Source organism: Silurus meridionalis, chromosome 11 (genome assembly GCF_014805685.1).
Source record: "Silurus meridionalis isolate SWU-2019-XX chromosome 11, ASM1480568v1, whole genome shotgun sequence".
NCBI classification, from domain to species: domain Eukaryota; kingdom Metazoa; phylum Chordata; class Actinopteri; order Siluriformes; family Siluridae; genus Silurus; species Silurus meridionalis.
Window position 1 is genome coordinate 23,243,238 of NC_060894.1, and position 11,763 is coordinate 23,255,000.

Consider the following 11,763-nt stretch of genomic DNA (forward strand, 5'->3'; position numbering starts at 1 on the left):
TTTTCTATGTAGCTCGATTTCTCCTCGCTAAACTGTATCTCGAGCGCGTTCTCTCAGCATCACTGCTGCTACGTGAATATGACGCATCACAACACTACGGAGGCCGAGGCGTGTCCTAAGAGTCAGAGAATACAGATTAACATGGCAGAGGTAGAGCTGCAACTTCCTGCAAACACAACAAGAAAAGAACATCTGGTTTTATTTAATCTTTTACAAAGGTGTCCATGTGTTAGAAGATTCAAGATAACTTGCTGTCAGTCTGAACCAAAGAAATAAAAGTGAAATCTCTGCACCTTGTTGAATTGCAGATTCAGCATTAGATTTTTTCTATTGTACTGTAGTGCATTGAATCAAATTGAAATTGGATTTTCACAGTATCATAACATGGGTGATGCGTATTCTCACAGTGACTGTTATAACTGTATCTGTAATGTAGCGCACCTCTACATCTGCCTCTTTCACACCAACTACCTGCATGTCTTCACCACATCCATAAACCTCCTCCTTGGTCTTCCTCTTTTCCTCCTTCTTGGTGTCTCCATCCTCAGCATTCTCCTACTGATATACCCCATGTCCCTCCTCTGCACATGTCCAAACCATCTCAATCTCACCTCCCTCACCTTGTCTCCAAAACGTCCTACATGCGCTGTCCTCCTAATAAACTCATTTCTAATCCTGTCCATCGTATATATATATATATATATATATATATATATATATAGGTGTGTGTGTGTGTGTGTGTGTGTGTGTGTTTCAAAAAGGGGGGCGTGCGCGTGCGTGTACCAGTAAAACGCTGTGGTTTCTCTGCACATGCGCAGAAGTGAAGCGGAAGATGGCGGCCTCCTTGAGCAGTGCTTGTGTGACTCTGAGGAAGTGTGTCGGGAATAAAAAGCGGTTGTTTGTGTCAGTAAGGAGGATTTTCTCCCCTGAATTTAATTCACAGGTAAGTTTTAGATGTTCTTCATCCTAAATGTTTCTGATGTTCCTCTGGATGGAGATGTGGACTTTAGCTCTGTTAGCTACATGCTAATGGTATGGCATTAGAAAATAAATTGTATTTTACTAAACAATAAAAAAACGTATCGAATAAATTTAGAGTTAATTAGTATATCTTTGTTTATTATGTGTCCCGTCTTCAGATACGCGTTTTAAATTTACATTTATTTTTTTAATAATTAATAAATCTAAAGCTGTTATAAATTATCAAATGTTTAGTTTGGTTTATTAATTGTGTTATGATTAGAGGATTAAATGTGAAATAAATTGTAAAATTGATTAGATTGTGTTCACCTGAGCGTCTCCTGCTCATCATCTCACTCCTCTGAGAGAAATCTGAGAGATGCTGAAGGAGTGATGACATCATGATGATGTCGTAGTATTTTTTGACAGTACGGTGATGTCATGTTTGTGGGAGGGGTTTAGACACACAGCAGCTCAGATCGAGGAGTTTCTTCTGTAATCGAGAGCACAGATGAGTTCTGCTTCGTGGAGCGACTGATTCCACCAACACGAGTCCCATCTCCACCCAAACACAATGGCCCCACTCCATCAGGATGGGCCCCGCCCTCAGGTACACACACACACACACACACACACACACACACACACAGTGATTAGTGATTTATTAACACTCGTGGTGGAGTTTATCTCTGAATCTCTAATACTTTATTTCTTGTAGAAACTCCTCCCTCGCTGCCCTACATGATCCGACGCTCTCGAATGCACAATATTCCCGTTTACTCAGACATCAAACACGGAAGCCAGAAGAGCACGGTGGTGCGGAAGGTGGAAGGAGACATCTGGGTGGGTTTAGATCTCCTCCTGAACCCCAAGCATTCTGTCTTTGTTCCTCTCAGCGATGAGGTCTTTAACAGCAGCCGTTTGTGTTACAGGCTTTCGATAAAGATGCAAAGGAACATCTGCGGCAGCTGACAGGCAGAGAGCCGCCTACCAAGGTCAATGAGGTCACCATGAGCATCCGCATTAAAGGCCAGTTCGATATGGAGCTGAAGGAGTGGCTGCTGAGGCTGGGCTTCTAATCATCACCCACTTCTTATTCATCTCACTGTGTGATTAATACACAACACTGATCAGCTGTGTGTGCGTGTGTGTGTTGCGGGGGTCACACCAGATTTGTTTCCTGATGTGTACAGCTGTGTGCAATTAAAGTTACTCTCAAACTTCTCACTTTATTTATTTATTTTTTGCTCAACAGCAGTTTCAGAGTTTTTTATTTATTTATTTTTTTTCTGCGTCTGCTGTATTGTTGTTGTTGTTGTTATTATTATTATTATTATTATTATTATTATTATTATTATTATTATTATTATATATAGATGTAGTGGACAGGGGGTATGGAGATGGATGATCCGCTGTAGAGACCCCTAATGGGAGCACCGAAAAAAGAAGATGATAAGAGTTAATGGTCTCTCTCTCTCTCTCTCTCTCTCTCTCTCTCTATATATATATATACAGCCACACACACACACACACACACACACACACACACAGTAATGAGGTGTTAGCGGAGGGCGGAAAGGGGTGGGTCGGGATTAGTGTAGTGTTTTTCGGGAAGTAAATTGAGAGAGTCGGTACTGAATCAGAACCGAGTCGCGGATACACTGCGCAAAACCTGCGCCACTTATGCGCTCCACGCTTCCGTGTCGAATTTATGCGACGTCATAAAACTGCGACAGCGCGTGAGTGCAGTGGCGTTTATTGCGCTTTTATTCACCGCGGGTGAGTTTATTATTATTGTTATTGTTGTTGTTGTGGTAATTTGGTGTGTAAATAGGGGATTTGTCCTGAAGTGTGTCCTGAATCGGAGAGGTGTGTGTTCAGTGGTGGATGAAGAACATAAACCATGTATTTGAGTAAAAGTAGAGACTCAGTAAAATGTGACTCAAATGGTATTAATGACTCAAACACTGATTGATGTCTATTATAATTATCATGAACACAAAACCTTCTTTACATCTACTTCAGTAAAAACGTGTAAATGAGGTCACGTGTGTGGTGTTGAGTTCCAGTCTGGAGTTTCTTCATCATTTATTCCTCTCTAAATGTTCTGCTTGATGCTGAACTGATCAGAACACGTGTAAAACAGAGCGTGAACTCGATCCTGATTGGTGAATCGCTGCAGTACACGAATAAAACTACTTGAGTACAATATAAATTACTTTGTTACTGTACACTACTGTGTGTTTCGCGTGTTTTTTCTGCTCCACATGTAAAATCTGTATAACGGTTGTGTGTGTGTCCCTCAGCAGTGTGTGATGGAGTGTGTGTGGACACGTAGAACACCAGCGTTGGTGAGATCGTTACTGATGGACGTCTCTCTGAAGGAGGATGAGGTGAACGCTGGGATGGAACCTGAACAGACGAGTGAAGACGGGATTTCACTTCCTGTATGGACAGGTCACGGTGCAGATCTGACTCCTGCTGCTGAGGACCAGAACTCGTCCTCATCCTCCTTGTCGGTACGTCCCTGTGGTCTGTGTCTCAGTGAGCCGGCACGTTACACGTGTCCTCGCTGTAACGTTCCCTACTGTTCACTGTCCTGCTACCGCGGCTCGTCTCACACGGCGTGTTCAGAGCAGTTTTATAAAGAGTGTGTGTCCCAGGAACTGAGACTGCGCAGCAGAACGGAGAACGAGGACCGGATCCACATGAGGGACATCCTGCTGAGGATGCAGCGGGCGGAGCGGGGACAGGGTGGAGTCACGGGGGAGATGATGGAGAAGAGCGGAGGACCAGTAACTGTTCGGGACACAGAGACGCTAACGCTGCTGTCTAGACTAGCGGCGATTGAAACAGACAGAGAGGACAGACATGAGGACGAGGTGCAGGGCATCCTGCAGAGACTCGGACAGAGAGACGGTGAGGAAGAGGAAGATGAAGAGGACTTGGTGACAAGGATGTCGGGACTCAATATAGAGTCTCTGACTGAAGATGAGTTATGGACTCTCCTGCCGGAGAAGGACAAGCAGACATTTAAACGGCTGCTGAAGGGCGGTGGGATCAGCGCTCTCGTTCCGATATGGCGGCCGTGGTGGGAGGAGCATGAGCGAGACGCGTCTGTGCTGATCGAGGAACTCCAGCAGGAGGGACTTGCTGAAGAAATGAGCGGCATGGAGGATGGAAAGGACGAAGATGTCCAGAACTCACCAGATGCTTCAGAAACTAAAACACCATTCAAACAGGAAGGTAAGAAAACGGAAGGAAACAGAAACACTCCTCCTCCAATCAGCAGTGAGATCCCGCCCCTGTCCTCCCTCTGCTCTGCCTCGCCGTCGCCGCTGGTGAAGTTCGTCCTGGTGAACGTGCTGTACGGATACGCCTTCACGCTCCGCCTCTTTAACGGAGACGTGTCGGAGACACATACGCTGCTGGAGTTCACTCGGCTCCTCCTGTCCGTGTCGGAGTGTTTGGGACACGGCCGGATGTTCGGTTCGTTCCCTGAGGCTCTTAGCGCTGCGATGGCGCACGTCCAGGCGCTACGTTACGACTCGGACTCGGCCGTGAACGCAGTGGAGGGTGTGGCTCACATCTTGAGCGGAGCGAATCAGACTGAGGGGGCGGGGTTTACACTCTCCGCACTCTCTCATCTGCTAACGGCATTGGGCAAGGCACGGGCTGCCACGCCCCGAGACCACGCCCACTTCCGGAAGACTTGTTTCCTGGCAAGGAAGAAATGCGAGTTCTTGCAGGCGTGGACCAAAGAGAACACACACACACTGAGGGGACTGGCCAGGGGGGCGTGGTCAGAGTGGCACAGACAGACAGGTGAGAGACGGGAGATGGACAGAGACAAGAAACAGGTGGAGGAGAGCTGGAAGAAGGGAAACGCACGAGAAAAAGTCATGATCGAAGAAATAAAATTTATTTAAAAACAATTTTTAAAATTATATCATGCAATATATTTTCTTATAACAGCAATTATATAATGATCCTACACACACACACACACACACACACACACACATGCTCGTTTAGCAACATTAATAAATAAAAACTTTGTTTTCATATCAGTTGCCATTCGTTTATTGTTGTAAATCCCTGAGTTGTGTTTCAGAGACTCCTGTGAACCACTGAGCACAGTTTCCTCCTGACACACAGCTCTGTGTGTGTGTGTGTGTGTGTGTGAGAATAATAATTTGTCTGAAAGTACATTTCTGTTGTTAATTTTCTGTGTGATAATGTCAGACATCAGACTCGGGACGGAGCGATCACTCTCTCTCTCACACACACACACACACACACACACACACACACAGACAGGTGTTCTGGCCTAATAGAGAGTGTATGATGAGCTCAGTAGATGTAGGGGATGATCCTGTAGGGCACTTGGCTGCAGTACGCCTCCCAGGCAGATCCGTACTTTGCTCTGCACTGACGCTCGTCTCGCGCTTCTCTGTGCACCAACAACACGCTGAAGTACATCACGTAGAAGTAGGGCAGGATGTGGGAGAACCCTGTGGGGTTACAGACGAAAACACAGGACACGTTTTTCCAACCACAGTGATAAATTGTGTGTGTGTGTGTGTGTGTGTGTTGTACTGACCACAGGGCAGAGACCACGCAAGTGCCATCAGAATGTCTCCGAGATAATTAGGGTGTCTGACGAACCCCCACCATCCCGACACTAACAACCGCTTCCCTGTTGCCGTGGCGATTGTCTTTAAATCTACAAAATAAAGAAGTTCAGCACGAACACAACACAACACAGTTCTCTGTTTTGGTATGTGTATATATACAGCTGTGTGTGTGTGTGTGTGTGTGTGAGACCCACGCCGGACACTGGGGTGTGTTGGGTCTCTCCTGAACTGGTTCTTCTCAGAGTTGGACTTGCGGAAGATGTAATATCCGATTCCTGAAAACAGCAGGGCAAAGATCTGTCACGTGCACTAACACTCTGCAGCACAGTGTCAGGATGGGGCGTGTCCCAAATTACCGTTCAGCAGAAAGATGGAAAGGGCATTGAAGGGAGTGAGTGTATGAGGATGTGACACAAGGAAGGCTGCCTGCAGACTGTATGTGAACGGAACCCAAACCAAATCACCAAAAGCCAACATGAAGCCGAATCCATCATGTACAATGTCCATGGTGCTTAACACTGCCTCCTGTAGGAAACACACGCATCTTACACTTATACCAACACTACAGTACCTCATGTAGTGCCCCCTGTAGTGTAGTGTGTTGTGTAGCAGTGTGTAGTATTGTGTGTCCTCACTTCGTTCCACAGAGCGTCAGTGACATAGAGCAGTTGGAAAGCATTCACCAGCAGCATTGACACTGATGGAGATCCTCTGAGCTCCACCTCCTTCAGCAACATCACCACATTCAGCACCACCTAACACACAAACACACACACACACACACACACACACAGACATTTGAAAGGGAAGTGGTAGCTCAGCAGGTTGGACTTCTGATTAGAAGGTCATAAATTCAAATGCCAGCACCAGAAAGCTGCCCCTGCTGTGCCCTTGAGCACGACCCCTAACCCCCATGCTAGGGGTACAGATGAGGTGAGTGGGATCTGCTCAGGATCAGAAGCTCCTGCTGAAAACCACATTGACAGTTCTAGTAGAACATGTGTGCTAAAATAGCAGTGTGTTTGTCTTCAATAAATATCGTCTTACTCCAGTCCAATTTTTATCACGTCCCCACACATAGTGTGTGTGTGTGTGTGTGTGTGTGTGTGTGTGTGTGTGTGTGTGTGTGCTCACCCAGCCAATTAACCCCGGCCGCAGCTCACAGAAATATTTCAGATCGAAGGAGCCGATGCGAGGGTTTAACTCCCGTCCAATGAAGAAATCATACACAGCGTAGCCTGCACACACACACACACACACACACACACACACACACACACACACAAACTTTGTGTGTGGTGATGGTTGGAGGGTTGATGTATTTTACCCATTATGACCCTGTGATCTGACCTGTGTTTCCTCCGAGTGCGAGTGTGTGTGCAGGAGCACAGAGTGAGTGAGTGTAAAGTCCAAGTGAGAGCAGAAATGCCACGGCCATCGCACACACTGCTAATGGCACCATCAACTCATACAAAAGAGCCAGGGGTACGCCCACACACACACATACACACACCAACACACCCGTCACACACAGTGCATGGAACCCTAAAACACACACACACACACACAGTGTTCACACACAAGATTGTGGGATTTTTAATACAGGATGAAGCAGAAATACATTATTACCGTTTATTGGATATTTCAGTCTGTTTCCATCCCTGAGCACCAGACCCTCAGACACCTGCAGATGGAAAACACACTACATTCTGTTCATACACACTGTGTGTGTGTGTGTGTGTGTGTGTGTGTGTGTGTGTGTGTGTTTACCTTGCCCATGGGCAGCAGGTAGAGCAGAATGTGTGTGCTGATCCACACAGTGATGATGAAGACGGCCCGGAGGTCATACAGGTGGGAAAGGGGGGGCAGTGGGGGGCCAGCAGAGCACAGTGCCATCTTCAGACGCACACACACTCAACAGGTAGAGCACCGTGAGGGGGAGGAGCAAAATCAGACCTGCAGCACCTACACACACACACACACACACACACACACACACACACACACACACAAAAAGCTCACACCTGCACCATCACAGGGCACCGGGGCATCCTGGGGCAACAGATCCATGTGACTAGAACTAAGTAATCCAGTGTGTGTGTGTGTGTGTGTGTGTGTGTGTGTGTGTGTGTGTTTGTCACCTGTTGCTCCTCCGAACTCTGTCTCAGTGGTGTGTGGAGCTTTGTATTTGTTAGACTTCATCCTGTTGTTAATCAGAGCAAAAAGTAAACTCTTCTGTCACACACACACACACACACACACACACACACACACAGTTAAAGTGTACACATGCATGGTCCTCGGAGTTTGGGAGTAAAGCTCTCTCACACTGTGTGAGGGTTAGATTGAGGTTATAATAGTGTTAAATAAAGATTAAATTAAGATTAGATTAAGATTAGATTAAGATTAGATTAGTGTGAGATGATCTGATGACCTGGTTGATGTTAAAATGTAAAACCTGAAATGTAATTTATTTAAAAAGAAAATGAAATATCACCTGTGCGCGCGCTTCCCGGGACCACTGTAGAGCAGCTGGATGTCGGGGGCGGGTCCAGGTGAAGTTGCCCCGCCCACAGCACGAGTTAATAAGTTATACCTGACCAATAGTAATCTATCGCTTGAATGACAAGAGCGTGGGGCGGCGAGCAGTGAGCCAATCAAAACCAAAAACACGTCGAGGTGGCCATGCCCCCCCCGTGAACTAACCAATGAGAGAGCAGCCTGAGACACCCCATGCACAGTCGCTTCTGAGCAGGACAAATCAGTGAGCCAGGTTTAGTCCGGTCACGTGACTGCAGCTCGCGCGCTAAATCAGGAAAATCACAATAAAACAAAAAAGTGATTCAGGCGGAAATTCTTCTGTAAATGGCCTCATTTAATCTTTTGACGTAATAATATAATTAACAATAGCAATAACGTTAATAATAATAATAATAATAATAATAATAATAATAATAATAATGATATAATTATAAAACAGGTAAATAAACGGTTTATTTTTGGACGCTGTAACTTTTGTTCATTTATTAATCTATTGAGGTTTTTCCACCAGCAGGGGGCAATATAACGTTTTTTATTTGAATTTGAATATAACACTCAACTCTGCGAGCGCGCGCGCGTGTGTGTGTGTGTGTGTGTGTGTGTGTGTGTGTGTGTTGGCGGTGGGAAGATCGGATCATTTTAGTGATTCCGTTCTTTGAATCTCGTTCATCAAAGTGAACGAATCTTTTTTGAGTCATTTAGTTCATTTCGTTTCTATTATCAAAAATAAAATGTGTGTGTGTGTGTGTGTGTGTGTGTGTGTGATACAGTCTGAGAGGTAGACAGACAAGTGTGGTATTAATGTAATAAACTGATGGCCGTCTCACACCTCACTCCCACCTCACAGCCCTGTGTCCAGTAACTATGGTAACCTGGAGAGCGCATCACTTCCTGTCTCTGCACGAGGAAGTGTGTGTGTGTGTGTGTGTGTGTGTGTGTGTGTGTGTGTGTCTGTGTGTGCTGGTTTACAATACCAAACCTGTCTGTACACACACACCATAACAGTTTCTTCCATCTCTCTCTCTCTCTCTCTCTCTCTCTCTCTCTTGCAGGTGGTGTGTGGGGCGAGTGTAGAGTAGTGTGTGTTAGCGGTTGGGAGAGGTGTGTGTGCGTGTGTGTGTGTGTGTGTGTGTGTGTGTGAGATGTTTATTTCTATAGAGTTTGGACATGGTCTCAAAGCAGCTTTACAGTATTTAAGAATGAAGGTGAATGATGTATTTGTCCCTGATGATGAAGACTGGAGCAACTGTGGTGAAGGAAAAACTCCCTTAGATGTTATGAGGAAGAAACCTTGAGAGGAACCAGACTCAGCAGAACCTCATCCTCATTTGGGTGACATCAAGAGTGTGATTATAGTCTTTAAAGCAGGGATCACCAACCTTTTTGACACTGAGAGCTATTTCTTGGGTACCAGTTAATGTGAAGGGCTACCAGTTTGATACACACTTCTAAAATAACAAATTTGCTCGATTTACCTTTAATGATATGTTATTATTAGTAATTAATGATATTTATCTCTCTCAGGGTCAAACTCAGCACACTTTAGGTCCAAGCTGAACAGCATAAACATTTATTGAACACAATAAAACGGTTTTTTTTTTAACATAAATATGAATAAAAACAGACAGGAATATTATTCTAGAATAAATAAACTTTAACTTTAAATATTTTGCTCTCCATATAAATATCTCCTGTTAAAATTATACACGTTAGAAATATGAACATGCTGCAAAAACCCTGAACAAATCAATACAAATTAAACTTTTAAGTTCATGTTAAAATAACAACAAATCAAAACAATCAGATTTCTTTGCTCTTATGCCATTTTATAAAAAATTATCTTAAATTTTAAATAACTTAAAATATTTTGCTCTCCATTAAAATATCTCCTGGGGAACACCAGACGTGTCACAGCTTCATCATGCAGCTCTTCAGAAACTCTTCCTCAGTAAATAACCTGCTGATGAGACTCTGATTTCTCCTCTGTTTTCACACCAGCTTCACTTTGGGATTTTGCTCTGGTGAAAACATCTGATGAAATGTCAGATTCTTCTTTAACTCTTCTACTTTCTGTATCTTCTGCTCTGCATTCAGGTTCTTCAGCTTCTCCTGATTTTTTGTCTCGTAGTTCCGTCTCAGATTCAATTCCTTAATTACAGTCACATTCGCTCCACTAATAACACACACACACACACACACACACACACACACACACACACACACACACACACGTGTTTACCGCCAGTGTCAGTAAACATCCACTCAGAGTCAACTTTTCTCTTCACCACTGTGAGGCGCTGTTTCACAATAACTGTACAATAGGGTTAAATACATCAACAGAAGCTCCACTTGATTGATGCTGGAATGTTCTCAGGTGGTCTAGTGTTCGGTAAGGGAGATGAAGCGATGCATTATGGGATCTGTAGTTTGTGTTATCAGCGCTTCATATCTCCGGGACATTAATAACATTAATAATAGATCTTTATAAAATCATCTCGCGGGTCAGATATAATTGTACGTCGGGTCGGATGTGACACTGAGTTTGACACCCCTGATCTATGTGAAGACACTGATCATCTTAATGATTTCTCACAATAATGATCAACAATCATTTAACAAGGTAGGAAACAGATATTTTTAGAAAAGGCTCGCGGGCAACTCATGTGGTCCTTGCGGGCGACCTGGTGCCAAGTTTGTGACCCCTGATTTAAAGACTACAGAACACTGAAGAGTGAGAACTAACATGAGCACTGGAGTGTGTGATTATAAGTGATGATCTTTCTACAGTCTTCTACAGTCAGTTAAGATTTTAGAACCAGGAGCTACTGAGCAACTCATAAAATAGCTCAACATCTGAGATGATCACAGATCCAACACCAGCTTTTCCATGTCAAAGCCTTTAAACACTTCAGGAGGTTATGATGTGATGTGTGTTATGTGTAGAACTCGCAAAAACATACGCTTTTAATCTGCACTTAAACTGGGAGAGTGTGTCTGAGCCCCGAACACTGTCAGGAAGACTGTTCCACAGTTTAGGAGCTAAATGTGAGAATGTTCTACCACCTTTAGTGGACTTTGCTATTCTATAGATACTGTATATAGCTGGATATCATCAGCATAACCGTGAAAGCTATTCCCATATCTTCTAATAATATTTCCCAAGTGTGTTTGCTTATTTGACATTTCTCAGTTTTAACTGATTTTTCTGATATTTCGGGATCTTGTGTAATTATTTCTTGGTTTTACTACACGATGAATAAACACGGTTTCTAAAAGCTAGACTGTGTGTGTGTGTGTGTGTGTGTGTGTGTGTGTGTGTGCTCACTTGTAACTATTTGGTTTGTTGTATAAATGTTGTCATAGTTGTAAATTGCATGATGTCTTACTTTCAGTCAGATGGTGTGCAGCATCCTAGAGATGTTATCTGATAGCACTGCTGCTCCAACTCTGCTGGGGTGCAGGCCATCAGGGCGGAAGAAAAGATAGAATTTATCCCAGAAACAGTTCCAATTATTAATAAAGAGAAGTTTGTGCTCTCGACACCATGACTGTAAGGGTTAGGATTAGCCCCTCGCTGGTAAGTGGGAAGAGGTCCTGACACTATGATCCTCGTTGTGGTTGATGT

General features: G+C 44.3%; 3 protein-coding genes across 4 annotated transcripts; 2 read left to right on the top strand and 1 right to left on the bottom strand.

The window, feature by feature from the left end:
• Nucleotides 1–785: 785 nt before the first annotated feature.
• On the top strand, nucleotides 786–2,184 carry mrpl49 (mitochondrial ribosomal protein L49). Its single transcript, XM_046860822.1, has 4 exons — nucleotides 786–943; nucleotides 1,423–1,570; nucleotides 1,679–1,803; nucleotides 1,893–2,184. Exons 1-4 carry the CDS (start codon nucleotides 833–835, stop codon nucleotides 2,037–2,039), a joined length of 531 nt encoding a protein of 176 aa, XP_046716778.1. The 5' UTR covers nucleotides 786–832; the 3' UTR covers nucleotides 2,040–2,184.
• A 389-nt stretch (nucleotides 2,185–2,573) lies between these two features.
• On the top strand, nucleotides 2,574–4,895 carry znhit2 (zinc finger, HIT-type containing 2). 2 transcript variants are annotated; one of them, XM_046862001.1, is made up of 2 exons: nucleotides 2,574–2,739; nucleotides 3,267–4,895. In XM_046862001.1, exon 2 carries the CDS (start codon nucleotides 3,276–3,278, stop codon nucleotides 4,887–4,889), a length of 1,614 nt encoding a protein of 537 aa, XP_046717957.1. In that variant the 5' UTR covers nucleotides 2,574–2,739; nucleotides 3,267–3,275; the 3' UTR covers nucleotides 4,890–4,895. The 2 variants fall into 2 exon arrangements, with proteins under 2 accessions (XP_046717957.1, XP_046717958.1); XM_046862002.1 differs by having other exon boundaries at nucleotides 3,270–4,895.
• Nucleotides 4,896–5,027: 132 nt separating this feature from the next.
• On the bottom strand, nucleotides 5,028–8,984 carry tm7sf2 (transmembrane 7 superfamily member 2). The gene is given in 12 exon segments (XM_046862003.1): nucleotides 5,028–5,474; nucleotides 5,564–5,686; nucleotides 5,792–5,872; nucleotides 5,954–6,122; nucleotides 6,233–6,352; nucleotides 6,732–6,835; nucleotides 6,948–7,142; nucleotides 7,227–7,281; nucleotides 7,368–7,473; nucleotides 7,475–7,562; nucleotides 7,739–7,800; nucleotides 8,968–8,984. Coding segments are annotated over 11 exon segments (1,263 nt in total). The 5' UTR covers nucleotide 7,800; nucleotides 8,968–8,984; the 3' UTR covers nucleotides 5,028–5,313.
• Between the last annotated feature and the right edge of the window lie 2,779 nt (nucleotides 8,985–11,763).